This window comes from Humulus lupulus, chromosome 2 (assembly GCF_963169125.1).
Source record: "Humulus lupulus chromosome 2, drHumLupu1.1, whole genome shotgun sequence".
Taxonomy (NCBI): Eukaryota; Viridiplantae; Streptophyta; class Magnoliopsida; order Rosales; family Cannabaceae; genus Humulus; species Humulus lupulus.
In genome coordinates, this window is record NC_084794.1 from 8,187,649 (window position 1) to 8,206,364 (window position 18,716).

Genomic DNA, 18,716 nt, shown 5'->3' on the forward strand with positions numbered 1-18,716 from the left:
CTTCTTTAATTACTAATCATCTAGTTAGTCTCTTAAAATTGATTGGTGAAACCTGTATTTGTTTTTGGTTAGTGGCACCAATTTCCACAAAATGAAATTTAATAGTTCTTATATTATCAATCCTAAATGAGCTAAATTGACTTCTTAAATCATCATAAATTAGATCTTTTAAAAGCTAAATCTAAATAAAAATGTCAATATTTTTAAGATTTAAAAATCAACACATATTCTTGCCATCAATTTTTTAATTTTATGAAGTTTTACATTTCAAAGAGCCAAATAGTCAAAACAATTGAGATTATAAAACAACCTCAAAATTAACGAACAATGGTCGCCACGTCACGTACCTTAAACGGACATTAATGCCTCTTCGACCAAATACAAATGATTAAAGACACGTGGACCAATACTACATGTTAGATTCCCAAACGAATTTACGCCCTCGTAGTAGCGTAAAATTCCCCATTTAAAAAAAAAAAAAAAATTTGAAACCGTATATATAAGGGTCCGACCCGTATAGTTGACCCGTAATATATTTTCTTCTTCTCGGGTAGAGTTTCAGATTCCGGAATCGTTGTCATTGCTCTGCGTTTTTGAGTTCTGTGCTCTTCGGCTAATGTTTCGGTACATGTCCAAATTCGGATCCGGTGAGCTCTTATCTGCATCTTTCGTGAACTTTCATTGTTACTGTTTTTGCATTTGAATCTCTTCATTCAGATCTACTTCGCTATTGTTTCTCTCTGTTAGTTCAATCACTCATATTACTTTCAACTTCAGTTCAGCTTAATTTAGCTTTTACCCAATTGATCGCATTTCTTTTTAGGGTATTTTTAACGTTTTTAGTATAAGTTTTGCTCTTGTTCTAATGTGTTGGCAGCTCATTTACTTTAATCTTCGATTAATTCTTCTTGGGTTCTTGCTATACTTAGATGATTCACGTTACAGTTGAAAGTTTGCTTTTAAGCTTATATTTAAGTGTTAGGTTACTATAGAGCTTCTTATCGATCTAATTATCATATTTAGTAGTTCCCAACTTATTACCTAAACTGTAAATGGAAATTTATTTCATGGATTTTAATGGGGTGATAAGATTTCTCTCTTTCTCTCTCTCTCTCTTAGATTCTGAGTTTATTGTTCTTTATGCAGGAAGGGATTTTTGTTGAATGAGGAAAAACTTAGTAATTCTGGACTAGTAAGACGTGGGTGGGGTGAGAGAGTTTTCGGCAGAATGCAAGGTTTTAGAGCCAAATCTAGGATAGTGGGTGTTGTTACATTAGTCATTTGGATTGGTGTAGCAGCTTTGTATGGTTTGTTAAGACCCATTATAAATGGTTGTGTTATGACTTACATGTATCCCACATATATACCTATTTCATCCACCGGAGACGTTTCCTCCTCGAAGTACGGTTTATACTTGTATCATGAGGGATGGAAGAAAATAGATTACAAGGAGCATCTTCAGAAGCTTAGTGGTGTTCCAGTTCTATTTATTCCAGGAAATGGCGGTAGCTACAAACAGGCAAGATTTTCTTTATTATTTTTGTATTTAATTTAGTTGGTTCACAACTTAATTTCTGTAGTCTTGCAATTTTCTTTCTATTGTAGCTTTATCCTACCTAAAAAGAAATTGGTAGTTTAAAACTGTCTATACTTTGTGGATTGAATTCATCTGTTGATAAATTTCTTTCTGTCATTTTCCTGTCAATGTAGGTACGATCGATGGCTGCTGAATCAGACAGGGCATATCAAGGAGGACCGCTTGAGCGCACATTTTACCACGAGGCTTCCTTAACTCCTGAAGAGGGAGGCCTAGATGCAGATGTAGTTAAACTACCCAATCAGTATACCAGCAGGTTGGATTGGTTTGCCGTGGATCTAGAAGGAGAGCATTCTGCAATGGATGGTGGTATACTTGAAGAACACACAGAATATGTGGTGTATGCCATTCACCGGGTATGGATCTTAACTTTTTTTGCCCCTTCATTTGCAGGGATATTGTGCAGGTAATTAAGCGCTTTTCTTTTCCAAATTGACATCCTTTTTTACTGCATTGTAAAGCCCTCTTAATTATAAAATCTTCGCCTCATAAATAATAAATATAGTATTGAGCATCTTAGTTTTTAAGTTGGAAGAGCATTGAATGTACTGTCTTTTATTTTTATAAATATATTTGTTAATTTAAATTTCAGTGCTCACACGATTCATTGTGCAAATACTTGTTTTCATGTCTTTGTGTTTTATAGCCCTAAGTCACTGTTAATGACACTGATGTTGTGTAACCATAGTTCAGATATTAGATCAATACAAAGAATCTTATGATGCTAGAAAAAAAGAAGGCGCTGCAGCCTCTGGTTCATTGCCAAAAAGTGTGATATTAGTTGGGCATTCTATGGGTGGTTTTGTCGCTAGAGCTGCAATTATCCATCCTCGTTTAAGAAGATCAGCTGTTGAAACTGTTCTCACACTTTCAAGTCCACACCAGTGAGTTTTGTGGTTCTTAGAATCATCATTACTTTTAAAATTTGTTACATAAATTAGCATTTAATGAGTTTATTTATTTCATTCAGATCACCTCCTCTGGCCTTGCAGCCGTCATTGGGTTACTACTTTGCACGTGTAAATAATGAATGGAGAAAGGGATATGAGGTCCAAATGACTCGGACAGGACATTATGCATCTGATCCAGTACTTTCTCATGTGGTTGTTATATCAATTACTGGTGGTTATAATGATTACCAGGTAATTTTTTTTATTATTTATCTATTACTTTCATTTATACAGGATTAAAGTAAGCTTTAGCAGTACTTGTGGATTTGTCCGTGTGCTACTTCGATGTGTCATTGATATGTCTTTTTATGGATATGGAATATAATTAGGCAATGTCTCAAATCCCAAGTGCTTACCATCTTTAAAAGTAGCATTTCTGGTAATTTCTAGGGGAAAAATGTGACATTTCAATTGAGTCAGAAGATATTGCCTGCTTACTATCTTTAGGTAGAGTTTCAGAGATAATCCTTAAAGAAATGGACTTCTTCAAAATAATAATAATAATAGCATGATAATGAATGTATGACTGAGGTTTATTTACTTATGAATATATCAATATTGATCTTTAACTCTTCTTTGTGAGGATGCATGTTTACTTTTGTTTCCTGTCTTCAGGTTCGCTCCAAGTTGGAATCTCTTGATGGTATAGTGCCTCCTACCCATGGTCTTGTGATCAGTAGTACAGGCATGAAAAATGTTTGGTTGTCAATGGAACATCAGGCAATTTTATGGTGTAATCAACTAGTTGTCCAAGTGAGTGTTTTTATTTTTATTTTTTATTAAAGAACCCAAATGTGATTGATTTAAATGGTTATGAAATCATATGTTCTCATATAGGTGTCGCACACTCTACTAAGTTTGGTAGACTCAAGAACAGGTCAACCATTAGCTGAAACTCCGAAAAGGTTGTCAATATTTTCCAGAATGCTGCGAAGTGCCATACCACACAGTTTCAAGTGGAAGATGCAATCACACTTACCTGTTCCCTTAAAGGATGTAAAAGATTCAATTGGTAAAGTGCAGCATATCTATTTGTTTTAGCAGCACCTATCATAGAACAGAAGAGAATATAATATTTTGTTTTAAATCATTTGAAAAATGGAATAAATGCAGAACTTTAAATGTTGAAAAAGGGGTATGCTTTCACTTCTAGGTTGAAACACACAATAAATTGATTTATCTTGTAAATAAACTACATCCAGTTTGTTGTACTTATAGATGCTCCACTGGACATTTGCATAAAAAAAAAACATGTAAGGCTCCTTTCCAAATAGTATAAGCATGACACCATTACCCATAGTCAATATGCCTCTATCAAGTGTACATGTCTCATATATTACCTTCAGTTATTTAAATACTCGAAACCATGTCATGGTTGCAGGATCTATAGTGCATTCTTTAACTTCTTGTCCAAGCAATATTCACTGGGGTGATGCTGGACTTGAGAGAGACCTATACATTCAGACCCCCACTGTCTCTGTTTTAGCCATGGATGGTCGAAAGCGGTGGTTGGACATACAGAAATTGGTTAGTGTCATTACTATTCCATCTATGATATATCTTTTTTTTTACTCACTTGCTGCAACTTCAAACACCAATATTGTAATTTATTTTTACTCTGCACTTTCTTTACTTCTATGCTCTTAATTCTTGGTCAAATAGAAAATACTTAAAAGAAAATTCTGGGGGTGCTGTAATTTGATTGAATTTTTATTTGAATTCTTTACTACTATTGTACATAGAGCCTTAGCCATCCATCTGTTTTTGTAGGGATCCAATGGGAAAAGCCATTTCATGTTTGTCACAAACCTTGCTCCTTGTACTGGAGTTAGAATTCATCTTTGGCCTGAAAAAGGAAACTCTGCCTCAAATTTACCAGGTAGTAAAAGAGTTCTTGAGGTGACATCAAAGATGGTACACGTTCCATCAGGACCAGCGCCAAGACAGGTACTAGATGTGCTATATCCACTAATGTTTATCGACCTGTTGGTTTCACGTTACTCCAGAAAATAAGCATACCCTGTGTCTCTTGCGGGTGAAGTTTGTAAACTAGGATGCTTAGCTTCTTGTCGATAATCAGACTAGTTGGACTATCACACCTATGGTGCTGATACTGTTTGCATTATCTTGTTTCTGAATCTACCTTGACAGATTGAACCTGGCAGTCAGACTGAGCAACCTCCACCTTCTGCTGTATTTTTGTTGAGACCTGAGGATATGCGTGGTTTCAGATTTTTAACCATTTCAGTTGCACCACGTCCAGTATGTTGCTATAAATTTTTTCTTTTAAAGATTTTCCTCTCTTAAGTTAATAGCTTGTGTTTTAGTTTTTCTTTTCTTTTTATACAAATTCCATGATAGTAAGAGTTTGATGGCATGGGTATCAATAGATTCTGATGAGCAATATAATGCTACTCTCTCTATTCATGACTTCTAGGTTATTTTAAGCAGATTGCTAAGTATATCAAATTATGCATGGAACTTTTGGGATTTTTTTTTTTAAAATGGTATATGAGATAAACTGGTTAAAAATTGTTAGTCTTTTGTACATGAGTTAAAAATGATATTTAATTTTAAGATGATTTGTATATTGTACATGAGTGGTAAAATTTCAGTGCTCAGACCGTTTCAGGTAGACCTCCACCAGCAGCTTCCATGGCAGTTGGACAGTTTTTCAATCCAGACGATGGAAAGCTGGATGTCTCTCCTTGGTTCATGCTTCAATCTTCTTATTCTCACAAGGTTAAGATTTTTCTGGAACTGCTTCTAGAATTGAGCTGTCACGTAGATGACTAACTTCTTCTGTTGCTTAATGGTATGTAGGAAATGTTTGTGAAAGAGGACCATCCTCTTGCTTTAAATTTGTCTTTCAGCATTAGCTTAGGCCTTCTCCCTGCTACCTTGTCTTTGAAGACTGCGGGTTGTGGAATAAAAAATTATGGCCTTCCAGATGAAGAGGCTAAAGATGTTGAAAGTAATACTTTTGATTTATTTCGTTTAAAAGACTAATGATTTTTTTTTTCCTGAAGTTCCTCATGTAGGTGTAGCATTTTGAATCCATTCTTGTGCATCATGCTAATGGCTTAAAAGATGAAAATGTCCTACTATGTTGCAAAAGCAAAGCAATTAACTGTTATTATTATTATTTACATACCAAAATTGATTTAAAGTTTTCTAACAGTTTCTACTAGAAGACTGTCAGCTGCATATAAACTATTTTGGGTTTTATAAAATCAGATGATTTTTTGGAGAGGCTGAAAATGCAGATGAAGGTCAAGCATCTTAGCTTAGTGCACCTTAAGTTTATGCAGACACCATGAACACTTCTGAGATTAGACCAGTTACAGGCGTAGATGCTTTTGATGGTAGCTCAGAATTTCAGCTGTCATTGTTAGATTTTTCATAATTATTTCCTACATACATAATTCAAATGGTTGTATGTGTAAAGGTTAATTATACGATATTTCCTTAGTTTTCATTAATTTTATGACAGTATGATTGTTTACCACTTATATTATTGTGGTTTGGCTAAGCTAGAAATTTCTTGGTATTATAGGGCTGTGTAAATTACGGTGTTTCCCACCTATAGCATTTGCTTGGGATGATACATCTGGTCTTCACGTATTTCCAAATTTATTCAGTGAGAGAATTGTTGTTGATTCTTCACCAGCACTGTGGAGTTCAGCTTCTAGTTCTGAGAAAACAAATGTTCTGTTGCTGGTGAGTGTTACTGTCATTTTCTCCCTAGAAGATTCTCTCTGTTAAGTTAATTTTTTTATAAGTTACATACTTGATAAACTCTTCTGCATACTCTACTGCCTCTTGCAGGTAGACCCACATTGTGAATATAAAATTACCGTTGCAGTTTCTTTCACACAAGTTGCAAGTAGATTTTTACTTGTATATAATTCACAAGTGAGTTTTGAACTTAGAAACAGAATGATTTTTTGCATTGACTGATATATTTGATATTAATGTTTATCCCTTTCAATTTATTCTATAGGTGTCACTGTCATGCTTAACAAATACTCATGCTTAACATCTTTTGCTCATTTTGTTTTCATATTAAATGTTATGTTTTCCCATTTATCATGTTTCTTTTAAATTAGTTATAAGAATAAAAATGCTCGAGGTGAAATATGCCCATAATCCATAAATCAGCATGATCAAAGAGCACTCTGAAATTAATGTCAAGCTTACAAAACACATGTCTACATAAATAAGAAATTGTAATTGTGGAAGGTTCATCTCTCTCTCGATAGTTGATACAAGTTAAAAGACAGAAATAATTAATGCAAAATGATTTTCCTATTTGGTTGTATACGTATTTTGTCTATTGTTAATATCATAAAACAGAAGAGAAAAGTCATAACTAATTTTTTATGTATTAATATGAATATATGATCTTGTTGTTGAACTCCTCTTTTTTATCAGTTATTGGATTTCTTTATGTGAGTTACATTAATCATGTCACGGGGATTGTTTTCTGCAGATAGTTGGTTTCTCTGTCGCAGTTATCCTTTTTGCTCTGATGCGACAAGCACATGCATGGGATCTTAATCTGCCTATACCTTCAATGCTGACGGCAGTGGAATCAAATTTGAGACTTCCATTGCCATTTTTATGCTTGGGAATCGCCCCCATTTTGCTTTCCTTGTTAATCTCCTTTCTAATGTCTCAACCACTTCCAATGTTTTCCAGCTTCACCTTTGTCTCCGTGATTTGTTATTTACTTGCAAATGGGTCTATAATACTTTTGATATTCATATCCCAACTGGTCTTCTATGTAGCCGCTGTCATACATATTTTCATCAAAACAAGGTTAGTAAGGTTACTGTACCAGCATATTTAGAGATAATTTACCTCAATTGTAGACATTTCTCGTACTAATGAGTGATAATACAGCAATTTTTCTTGTTGTTGAGTTATTAAAAATAATTCTGAATTCTAAAATATTGTGCTAAAAATCTGTAGATTCTGCGCTATAAATTTTTTTAGAACAAGATAAATGTTAATGTATAGTCATAAAGCTGTGGATGCAAATTAAATATTCATAAAACTAAGTTACAATGATGGAGAATTTAATTTGTTGTAGGTGGCAATTATGGGAAGGAAACACCTGCTTTGGATTTGGTCAATGGTTTTTATGTCTGTCTTCTAGCTTCTCTTCATTAAAGGTAAAACAATTAGCCACTATCTACTAGAGCAAGTTCTGACTTGAGGTTAAGATTCAGCTCATTTATTAACGTACCTATAATAAGTGTTTTTATGTAAAGTACTTAAAATTGTGGTCAAGGTTTACAGGTTAGCTTATTCACTTTATTTTTGTTTTCGACGTAACAGGTGGTGAGGATTTTAAGAGTCAATCCAACCCTTGTCACAGCACTTGCTGCAATTACCTTGGCTTGCTTGCTTCATCCAGCTTTAGGTCTATTTGTTATCCTTTTCTTTCATGCTCTGTGCTGTCATACTGCACTTTGCAGGTATGCTTTGAACTTGTTCGCCTTATTGCTTTCGTGCTGTTGTATTTTGTACAGTTTGATAATTCTGGTATTACACATGCTTCGTACACAAATTTACAAAATAAATTATTGTTCACAGTAAATTCCTCAGCACTTATGACTTAATATTGATAGATGAAGTTAAGATGTTTCATTCTATAAAGTTGCGTGACTGGTAATTCCAAGTGTTGCTTCATCTTTTTGTAGCAGATTTTTGACGGCTTCGTTTTGCAGCCATGTACGAAAAAATGAACCATTTGATTATAAAAAAGGAGACGGTGCAGAGCAACTCAGCTTCACATTTGAGGGTACATTTGACCAGAATTCCCCTTCAAAAGAGGGCTTCTCCAACAGTCCTGACTCTTCAAAAAGTTATGGTGAAACACAAATAGAATTATTCCATCATCGACATGGATTGCTAATTTTACATCTTGTCGCAACAATTATGTTTCTCCCATCTCTTGCAGCTTGGTTGCAGGTAAATTACAGTAAAATCAATAACCTTTCTTGTTTTATTCGAATATTTGACTTTTATTATCTTGAAGGCTTAAGTTTTTTTTAGTTATTGTTTGGATAATGGATATTCTATTTAAAAAGGGATTAAATTGGAAATTTCAAAATTTTATCAAAACTTAAAGTAACTTAATAAACTGGTGAAGACTTTTGTCTTTAGGAAATTTCAAAAATACACCCAAACACTCTCCAAAGTAACTTTTAAATTCTAGAAGTGCTTTTAAAACTATACCAAACGAGCCCATATGAATTTTACCACCACCTTTTCAAGATTAGTCAGATTTCTGTACTTCATTGGCTCTGCATATGAATTTTGGATTCAGTTCCTTTCAAAAATAGTATCTCTTGTTCTAGTAGTTGGATTTTTCATTGATGCACTTCTTTTGTGATTACAGAGAATAGGGATGGGAGAGAGTCTCCCTTGGCTTTTGGATTCAGTTCTTTGCACAGGCGTGATCCTTCATGGCATCTGCAATTCAAAGCCTGAGTACAATTCCTACATGTTCTCATTCCCTGGAATCCCGATCCGGGAAGTGAGGCTAAACGTTATCTACCTCATTGCTGGATACTATTCCTATCTTTCTGGCCTGGCCTTGGCCCCATATAGAGTTTTTTATGTTTTGGCTGCTATTGGTGCCATTTCCTTTGTTTTGAGAATGTTACAAAGAAGATACAGGGACAAGGGTGAGACACATTTCGGGACCCGAAAACATTCTCATAGGCACTGAGCAAGGTTCTTCGTAAACTTAACATTTGATCCAGGATGCTTCTTCTCCTTAAAGTATTTCTGGGATACACCAACTTGATGGAGGTGGGAAGTTGAATTGACATTAAACAAACAGCACTCAAAAGATTTCTAATCAGATTTGTGACTTGTGAGACAAGAAATCATCCTGGATTCGATTGGTGACGGTGCACTTCGTGATGGGGTGGAATTTTTTCTTTCTTTTTTCCTTTTCTTTCTCCCCTGTAAATTTATGGGATGATTGGAGTATTCTTTAGCAGAAAAAAGAAAAGAAAAAGCCTTAGTTTGTAACATTTTGTGTTCAGGACCAAATAGTTGATATTTTAGAAATTTAACAAGCCATCATTTTGAAGGGTTCTCTGATTTTTGTAAACTGTTTAAAATTTGTGTTATAATTCTTAAGCATCAAACTTAGAGGTCTAGTGGAATAACCATACCATACCATAACAGTAGAAAGAAGAAAAATTATAATACAAATAAAACGGATATTTACTGATAATTTTTCGAGATTCAAAATTTGAAATTAATGTATTATGATGTCTTCAAAATTATTCATTTATTTAATTATACAATATCTTTTAAATTTAAATGATATACACTAAAGTCTAACAACCCCTCTATATTTAAAAGAAACTAAATTAAATTTTGAAAATAATTTTACAACGAATTTCATAATATTTAAAATATCTCCAAATATTATTTATTTATAATTAAATAAAGATATTTTTCAGAATTATTCATACATATATATATTCTTTTAAAATTTAAATTATGTAGTCACATTCTAATCAGAATACCAACATTCCCTATATATATGATACACATTCTCCCTACTTGTCTTTATTGAGGTTTGCTTTTATATATATATAAAAATCGGAATACATAAGGTTATTTTCTCAATATCTGCAACTCATGGCTGGTTAGTTTCCCAAGTCTCTTTTCTTTCTCTATTTCTTTAACTACGTAAAAATAATTGCTGAATTAATGTTTCGATTTATTTCTTTTTGTACAGAAGCTGTGAAATTTCACAATAGCATCCAACCATATCTCCCAGAAGAAATCATAGAGAAAATCCTATTGAGATTGCCCCACGAGTCTGTCATAACATCCAAACTTGTCTGCAAATCATGGTACACATTCATCAAAAGTGACTATTTTGTATGGAACCACCTTCATCATCATCATTCTCCTTCACACAACACCACTACTGCTAAAGCATTAATCTTGGCACAGTCTCCGAAGATTGTGTCAAAGTTGTTGAAATCACTTGTTATCCCTGTCTCTTGGGACGATGATAATAACGATGATCAAAGTGACCACATTCGAGTTCATAATTTAGAAAAACTCAATGTGATTCCATATCCAAGGCTACTGTTAAAAGGGCTCCATTGTAATGGGGTCGTTTGTTTCTCATCACGCACAATCGATCAAAAGATCAAGATCGTCTTCTATAATCCAACATTGAGACAATGCAAGATTTTGGACATACCACTTGTGCCCGGGTTTTGGTTTTTGACAGAAGGATTTGGCCACGACCAAAGAAGAAACCTCTACAAGTATCTCAGAATCTTACAATCTAAAGATCTTCACAGTCGAACGTGTAGAGTTCTGATCTGTACTCTGAGCAGTAGTAGCAGCAGTTGGAAAGAGATTGACTTGGATACTAAGCTATATAGAGATGAGTCGATGCCACACATATATGTGCCAGCACTCCATCCTGATGGTGTGTACCTTAAGTCTTTTTACTATTGGCTCACTTGGGCAGACAAAATCAATGGAAAAATTCTCTCATTTGATATGTGGAGTGAGAAATTTGATTTGATATCACTGCCGTTTGAGACCCAAGATGAAAAGTATTCGATAAGCAGACTCTCAGTGTGGAAAGCAGAATTTCTTGTACTATTTATGATGAAAATGGATACCCTTTCTACTCTTGAAATGTGGGTTTTGGTTAGTGGCGTTGGATGGAGGAAGCATCTTACGATCGACACGTGTTACCATGCACATCCTTTAGGGTTTTGGAGTCATGAAGAACTCTTGATAAAATCTCCAAATCAACACATTGTGTCTTATAACATTCGAACCAAGAAGACTAGGAAACTTGATATTCCTAAGAAATTGTCCTCTTTCACTTTTTACTCGAAAAGCCTAGGGGGGGTGTTTGGCACCTTAATTAAAAAACTGTTTTTTGTTTTTAAAAGCTAAAAACTGTTTTCTGAAAACAAGTAGGGGTGTTTGGCATTGTTTTCAGAAAACAATTTTTAAAAACAAAGTTACAAAAAACAGAAAATTTTGAGAACAACAAAAAGTTGTTTTCTGTTGTTCTCAAATTTTTTTTCATAACTTTACTTCTTATTTTTCATCATTTTTTCTTTCAAATTATTTTATCTCATTATTTATTACAAACTTTTAAAATATTTTTCTCTTTGTAAATATATTTGTTAATTTTTTTATTTAAGATTTAAAAAAAAATAAAACTAAAAAATTGTTTTTAGAAAACATTAACCAAACACCTCTTATTTTTTGAAAACTACAAAAATAATTTTCTGTTATCATTTCTGAGAACAAAATTTTGAAAACAAAAAACAGAAAACAATGCCAAACAGCCCTAGTTTCTTTCAGCAATTAGATTTTTATAGCTATCAGTTAACAAAATAGCTAGAGTAATAAAACAAAACCTAATGTTTCTAATGTGTTCTTTTTCAAGAGAAGTGAGCAGCCTTCGAAAATTCCCTAAGAACCCTAGAAACTCAAAATATTGGGTCAGAAAAGTAAAAGCAAGTGCAGATCAAAACAATTCAGAGAAAGAGGGAAGGATCAAGACAGTGATTATCGAGGTTCACCACCAAGATTGGGGCTACATCCGTTGAGCTTGCCTCAGAGAAGAGCTTAGCCATTCCACTATTTCAAGATCAAAGTTACAAAGCCAGGTATGATTCCAAGTCACAATCTTGACTGGTAATCTCTAAATGTTTTTCACTCTGTTTTTCTTTCTCACTTTCTCTCAGTTTATTCCCAAAAAAATTCCCCCCTATTCTCTTTTCTTTCTCCGTAAGGTACACTCTCCAAAAAGAAACCCCAGCAAACTCTCTCAGATCACAAGCAAAAGAATGTGGACTTCTCTCAAAAAATTGCTCCGTAAGTATGTTAGGATCTTTCAATCTAAAGATAAAGCTAGTCGAAGATGTAGAGCTATGTTTTGTACTCTGAGTAGTAGTAGCAGTAGCAATAGTTGGAGAGAGAACAATGTCGATACTAAACTATATAGTGATGTGTTAGTGCCACCATATACCTCAAATCTTTTTATTATTGGTTCACTAGGGCAGAGAAAATCAAAGGAGACTACAACAAAAACCCATTTCCATATAAGTGTATATGTATATAGCGGGACTTTTTGGCGCCTAATTATCCGCAGCCCCCCAAATTTTTCCACACGGCCCCAATTGACCAACAAAAAAAAAAGAAAAAAACCCATTTTCACACGGTCTCAGTCGGTCTCCGATTCCCCTCTCTCTCTCTCTCTTGTTTCTCTGTGTCCCCCCCCCCCCCCCCCCCCCCCCCCCCTTCTCTCTCTCTCTCTCGCTCTCTCTTTTCGTTTCTTGACCAATCTACCCGTGCCAAAAAAACCTCGGCAAGGTTAGTGTTTTAATATCATCTCATCAATTCTGTTTACTTTATTTTGTTGTTATTGAATTTGCCTTTTGGATTCATTTAAAATGATTTTGATGATTCGCGTTAGGGTTTGATCCTCTGTAATTTTGATTTAATTTGTTCTGTTAGGTCTTCGCTTTGGACATGATAACTAAATTTTGAGGAAGCTTCTACACCAAACTCGAAGAAATCGTTAGAGGTTGCTTCTACTCTCTCAACAATATATACGACTCTTTTTCTTTTCCAAGCTGAGATGTTTGAGTAGATTTTCATTCACTTAAATACTTATCTGGGGTTTTTATTTTTATTTGGGTTTTTTATTATTATTAACTTTTTATATTAACATGCATAATTTGGGAATTGATTTATGAAATTCGGGTTACTAATCCTAGATATCTTCATATTATTTTTCCCCGAAATCAAATCCATCTCACGGCCCTCACCAGCCTTCTTTGTCCCCTCGTTCGTCGTTTGTCAGCGTCCATCTCGACGCTGCTCTACTCATAATTTTTTTCTTCTGCCCTTTGCAAATCAGGTGGGCTATGGATTTTTCTTTCTCTTCTTAGTTTATTTTCATTTTTCTGTCCCATTTTTGTGTCAAAATTGGCTTTAGGGAAATCTTAGTTTCTTTCTCTCCCTCAAATCAATTCACGATCAAACATATCCATAAAATTTGGGTCTATTGCTCTCTTCATTTTTGGAAGGCTCAAACTTTTTATTATTGCCAGCTCCATTTTGGGAGATTGCGTTTATAGTTCAGTTTTCCTTATATGAGTTTATGTACTGATACCTCCATAAATATGTGAGCTACTTTCATACCTCATCGTTGATCTTTCTTGTATGGCCGAGAAGAGATTTCAATATGAAGTCGTAAGAGTTTCGAAGAATTGTGGGATGGTCAAATTTGAGACATGATGTTGTTGCTTGGATAGTAGCTTTTGGGATTTTAGATTTTCCATTTTGCTTTGTGCTCTTTAATTTTTAATTTTTTAAATATATTTGATGTTATTAGCCCCTGGGACTTTATTTGAGGTGTTTGGAAAAGTACATTATGATTTGTGATGATTCGGAATTTTGTGGTCAACTTTTGAGATAAATTTTGTCATTTTTCTTATTTTGAGATTTCAATATGTATTTGTTAAAATGACTCACAGACTGTGATCTAAGAAAATGTATAGTTTCAAATCTGAAATGATCATATGTTACGTGGCAGGAAAACCAACAATGTAAGATATTTTTATTTGCCTTTCAAGTGTTTGTTAACATGTTTATACGAGAATGTGGTTGTTTTTCCATTTCCCCTGTGTTATTATATATTTATTACTTTTCAACTGCTGCATATTGCCATGTTGCATTATTAGGTCAAGAGTTGCATGGATAACAATAAAAGTTCATGTTTTTGGATTAGTATTAATTGACTTGCATTATACAATTGTACTTTATTTCAAATCCAGTCCAACATAATCTAAACTAATTCTCCGTGCCAAACAAACTCAGAGTATTTTCAGCATGGACAACAATAATTGGAGACCTATTCAAGGTGGTGAACCCATGATAGACAATACTGATTGGAGAACTCAGCTGCAACACGATTCGAGACAACGAATTGTCAACAAGATGTAAGTGTCTTTTGAAAAAAGAGATGCCTTGTTAATGGAAAATATTCAGTTGTACCTTAACGACTTAGGGCTTGATTGGATTGATTAAATAAAATAAAAATAAAAATCTTGTGTTCATTTTCAATTTTAAAAGATAGGAAACATGATTGGAAATCTTTATTTACTATGCGTATAGTAACATGTTTATCTCTTTTTGGAAATTATTCTAATAATTTTCATAAATACAAAAGACCAAACAAGATATCAAAGTAAACTTTCAAGGAAAACTTCCACTTTTTAGTATTTTTATTTTTAAGAAAAACAAAACAAAAACAAAAATCAAGCCCTTAATAGTTTGATTTTATTCTTTATGAAGTTTCCATCTTCAAAATTTATCCTATTGTAAAAAATATATGAAAGGGTCATTTTCACTGACATATGTAATCTGATGTATTTACCGCAAGAATGGGTACTTTGAAAACGCATCTCCCGTTCTCGGGTCAAGATGGATTGCTTGAACTAGAGAAAATTGCTGAAAGGTTTGAGGAAAAGATTTACAGTACTGCCACAAGCCAGGTACTTCCATATTTCTGATCACCTTCCTTTTCCTTTTTTTTCCTCAGTCACCTATATGTATTACTTGCATTGAATGCTGACATGATGTTATAGATGGATAAAGGCTGATTTATTGCTTAATATCATGATAATCGCAGAATAGGATTTATCTATATATATAGAGAGAGACACACACACATAGGCTGACATTAGGTTACACGTACTATCAAACAACCAGTTAGATATCTGAGGCTAACAACCCTAAAATATAGGAAACAGATTAATTAGGGATTTAAACTTAAATTCCCTTATCTGAAAAATATCCAATCTGCAACAGATGTACTTATGTTTACATGTTAATGTTTTGTGTCCTTGTACATGAACGATTTTTATGTATGTTGCTCCCTCCTAATTGGCATTTGTTTGTGATTGTTACAGTCTGATTATTTACGGAAAATTTCACTGAAGATGCTGACAATGGAGAATGGGTCTCAGAACAATAATGTACCCAACCCTTTGCCATCCAACCCCACTAATAGCAGAACCACAGATCCAGGTATAACAATGTGTTGTTAAATGGAAGCCAAAAAAATGTGTTTCTTAAGGGATACAAAATGCATATTTCAATCAAATTCTATTTTGTTCCATCCTCTTCCAAATTTTATGCTTTACTTTGGCATGTGGAGTAGTTATATAATAGCTCTTAGGAGCTTAATTTGGTAGTTAGAGGATCATGACTCATTCTCGTGGGGTCAGCTATCAGAAAAATATAATTTTTTTACATTTGCATTGGTAGGGATGTAATGGGGGAACATAAATGCTCATTATTTCAAATTATCCCTGATAGAAGTTTTGCTTGGACAGGATCTGTTGTCATGCCACCTCAAGTACACAATCAAGGGCAATAATCACTTGTAATGCCACAATCAAGGGCTAACGAAAACTGCAGTGAAATTTGAAAACAAGAAAACAGAAATTATTGTTCACAGTAAATTCCTCAGCACTTATGACTTGATATTTTAGTGCATATATCATTACTCTTTTTAGTTTTTGTTATTATTTTGGATTTATGTTTGGAATAAAGTAATTAGAGATTTTTATTTTTGGCATTGAAGAATTTGCAATTATATATAATAGTTCCATTATAATGCTTCTTTCAATTTGCTAATTTGATATAGTAGTAATAAAATTTGATCGAATGTTTTGCCAAAAAAATAAAAAACTTATTTGTTCAGCACAAACATTTGATTTTGAAGAGATACTTCTTGATAGTTTTTCAAGACAGATTCAAATTTTCAAAATAATTCTATTATAATACTTTCAAAATAATTCAGGTAGCATTTTCATGCACTAGAGCTTTTCTTACACATGGGATTTGGTTATTTTTGTTACTTTAGGAACGAGTTGTTTTGCTTGGAGTACTACTTAGCAGAAAAAAGAAATATTTAGTTTGTAACATTTTGTATTCAGAACAAACAGTTGATAGTTTAGAAATTTAACAAGCCATCATTTTGAAGGGTTCCCTAATTTTTGTAAATTGTTTAAATTTTGTGTTATAATTCTTAAGCATCAAACTTAGAGGTCTTGTGAAATAACCATACTATTACAAAAGAAGAAAGATTATAATATAAATATCGTGATAGTTCAGTTATTAATATTAAAATTTTATAGAAATTTTTTTTATTAAAAAGTTAATTTAATTTATAAAACTATTAAATATTTTTCAAAATGTCATGATTTTTTTTTCAATATCATGTTTAGTATTATTATAAATTAAGTGGTCCAATTTTTTTTTTAAGATTGATTCATTATTTTTTTTTATATTTTAGTTATGTATTTTAAAAGAAAAAATAAATAAAAATAATATTTAAGGATCTAAATAATACGATTTGAAAGTATTAAAAACCTAACTGATACAAAATAGACATAAGTATTACAAAATGTAAAGAATAAGAATTACACCTGAAAAACCTAAAAAACCTAAAAAATATATGGAAGTAATGTGGAGATGCAGTTTGCATAGTTTTGTTTAAAAATTTATTATTTCATTATTATTATTATTGTTATAATCCTCTAAAAAATCAAGACAGATTGAAGTAACAATGTTTGCATAATGATTGGTCAAGCGATGTTACTTCTTCTCCAAAAACGTTGTTGAAAGTTAAACTCTCTAAACAAAAGCTGAAGAGTAAAAAATCTAAAACCCTCCTATCTCTTAAGACTCAAAAGAGCCATAAAGCATTATTATAAGGTTACAAAATTAATTATTTGGCATTTTAAAAAAGTTCACCATTAGAAAAATTCTAAATTTTTCATATTTTTAATTTAAATGAATATATTATCCATTTTTTTTTTTGTGTAAATATCACTAAAATTATATCGAAATCTCTCGCAACTCTTTCAGTTCCCAATTTCAAAGACTAAAATTATATCGAAATCTCTCGCAACTCTTTCAGTTCCCAATTTCAAAGAGTGAGACCATGATATAGATGAGTGCACCACCAATATAAATTGAATTATGTGAATCGGTTGCATTAACTTATATGGATATTTGAAAATTAATATTTAAGATATTTGATTTGATAAGTGAAGAGTTTGATCTAAAAATTAATTGGCAATTAGTGGAGTTACACATATGCTTATTAATGGTTCAATATTCTTAAATTTATTCTATGTAGCACACCATAGTCTAATATCCCCTCAAGATGGTGACAATTTTTCGTTCACCAAATCTTGAATCACCTGATTACAAGTAACTTATTTTTTAAAAAAATTACTAAAAATACAGAATTTGTAAAAAATTACAAAAATGCGGAGTAACATAATCGTAAATATAATTTTTTTTTTAAATTTACAGTACTAGGTGTAATTTTTAAGATTTAAAATATCTACCATATACATTGTTAAAAGAAATATCTACAAATATATTTTGTCAAAAAAAATACTCCAAATATTATTTATTTATAATTAAATAAAGATAATTTTCAAAATTATTCATATTATATATATTATAATTGGCATACCAACTTTCGCTATAAATACACATTGAAAAAGAAAAAGAAAATAATCTACAACTCTCTCTCTACTCGTTTATTGAGGTTTGCTTAGTATATATATCGGAATACATAAGGTTAATCTCAATATCAGCAAATTATGAGTGGTTAGTTTCCCAATTCTCTTTCTCTATTTCTTTAATTGTATGAAAATAATTGCTAATTTAATATTTTGATTTTGATTTTTTTTATACAGAATAACAGGAAAAAGAAAAGACTTTGTTTTTATTGAATGAAAAACTGTGTTACAATCTGAACATTAGCTCTGTTTATATATAGGTACAGAGAATAAAAATAGCTGTTACTAACAGCTAACTAAAACCAAAACTAACAGCTTTTGCCTAATGTAATACTCCCCCTCAAGGTGAGTGGTACAGATTAGTGACACTTATCTTGGACAGTAAGCCATTAAAATGAGAAGGAAACAAAGGCTTTGTAAAAATGTCAGCTATATTATTGTTGGAAGAGCCATGAACTAATTTGAGCTGACTAGTTTGGACTTTTTCCCGAACAATATGGCAATCGATGTCCACATGTTTTGTGCGCTCATGGA

At 32.7% G+C, this 18,716-nt stretch overlaps 3 protein-coding genes across 8 annotated transcripts; all 3 read left to right on the plus strand.

The window, feature by feature from the left end:
• The first annotated feature begins 527 nt into the window (after positions 1-527).
• On the plus strand, positions 528-9,664 carry LOC133817145 (uncharacterized). Of its 3 annotated transcripts, none has more exons than XM_062249554.1 (19): positions 528-647; positions 1,147-1,519; positions 1,711-1,953; positions 2,291-2,481; positions 2,568-2,739; positions 3,163-3,300; positions 3,385-3,559; positions 3,929-4,074; positions 4,318-4,494; positions 4,699-4,809; positions 5,170-5,289; positions 5,371-5,521; positions 6,104-6,267; positions 6,376-6,462; positions 7,040-7,368; positions 7,643-7,724; positions 7,891-8,030; positions 8,259-8,526; positions 8,957-9,664. In XM_062249554.1, the coding sequence occupies exons 2-19, from the start codon at positions 1,229-1,231 to the stop codon at positions 9,287-9,289; spliced, it is 3,318 nt and encodes a 1,105-aa protein (XP_062105538.1). In that variant the 5' UTR covers positions 528-647; positions 1,147-1,228; the 3' UTR covers positions 9,290-9,664. The 3 variants fall into 3 exon arrangements, with proteins under 3 accessions (XP_062105538.1, XP_062105540.1, XP_062105541.1); XM_062249556.1 differs by having other exon boundaries at positions 8,283-8,526; XM_062249557.1 differs by lacking the exons at positions 528-647; positions 1,147-1,519 and having other exon boundaries at positions 1,797-1,953; positions 2,286-2,481.
• A 554-nt stretch (positions 9,665-10,218) lies between these two features.
• Positions 10,219-12,176, plus strand: LOC133813877 (F-box protein At3g08750-like). The gene is made up of 3 exons (XM_062246911.1): positions 10,219-10,225; positions 10,319-11,426; positions 12,014-12,176. Exons 1-3 carry the CDS (start codon positions 10,219-10,221, stop codon positions 12,174-12,176), a joined length of 1,278 nt encoding a protein of 425 aa, XP_062102895.1.
• LOC133817146 (mediator of RNA polymerase II transcription subunit 15a-like) lies at positions 12,016-16,098 on the plus strand. Of its 4 annotated transcripts, none has more exons than XM_062249561.1 (7): positions 12,023-12,236; positions 13,087-13,156; positions 13,404-13,492; positions 14,455-14,576; positions 15,020-15,131; positions 15,549-15,666; positions 15,975-16,098. In XM_062249561.1, exons 4-7 carry the CDS (start codon positions 14,467-14,469, stop codon positions 16,016-16,018), a joined length of 384 nt encoding a protein of 127 aa, XP_062105545.1. In that variant the 5' UTR covers positions 12,023-12,236; positions 13,087-13,156; positions 13,404-13,492; positions 14,455-14,466; the 3' UTR covers positions 16,019-16,098. The 4 variants fall into 4 exon arrangements, with proteins under 4 accessions (XP_062105543.1, XP_062105545.1, XP_062105544.1 ...); XM_062249560.1 differs by lacking the exon at positions 12,023-12,236 and adding an exon at positions 12,809-12,942; XM_062249559.1 differs by lacking the exon at positions 13,404-13,492 and having other exon boundaries at positions 12,016-12,236.
• The last annotated feature ends 2,618 nt before the right edge of the window (positions 16,099-18,716 follow it).

Coding starts and splice junctions, on each gene's coding strand:
- LOC133813877 (XM_062246911.1), top strand. Junction 11,427..12,013: donor CTTGATATTCCTAAGAAATT/GTCCTCTTTCAC, acceptor TTCTTTTTCAAG/AGAAGTGAGCAGCCTTCGAA.
- LOC133817146 (XM_062249559.1), top strand. CDS start 14,467: ATGGACAACAATAATTGGAGACCTATTCAAGGTGGTGAACCCATGATA. Junction 14,577..15,019: donor CAACGAATTGTCAACAAGAT/GTAAGTGTCTTT, acceptor ATTTACCGCAAG/AATGGGTACTTTGAAAACGC. Junction 15,667..15,974: donor TAGCAGAACCACAGATCCAG/GTATAACAATGT, acceptor TTGCTTGGACAG/GATCTGTTGTCATGCCACCT.
- LOC133817145 (XM_062249554.1), top strand. CDS start 1,229: ATGCAAGGTTTTAGAGCCAAATCTAGGATAGTGGGTGTTGTTACATTA. Junction 4,495..4,698: donor CAGGACCAGCGCCAAGACAG/GTACTAGATGTG, acceptor CTACCTTGACAG/ATTGAACCTGGCAGTCAGAC. Junction 5,522..6,103: donor AGAGGCTAAAGATGTTGAAA/GTAATACTTTTG, acceptor TTGGTATTATAG/GGCTGTGTAAATTACGGTGT.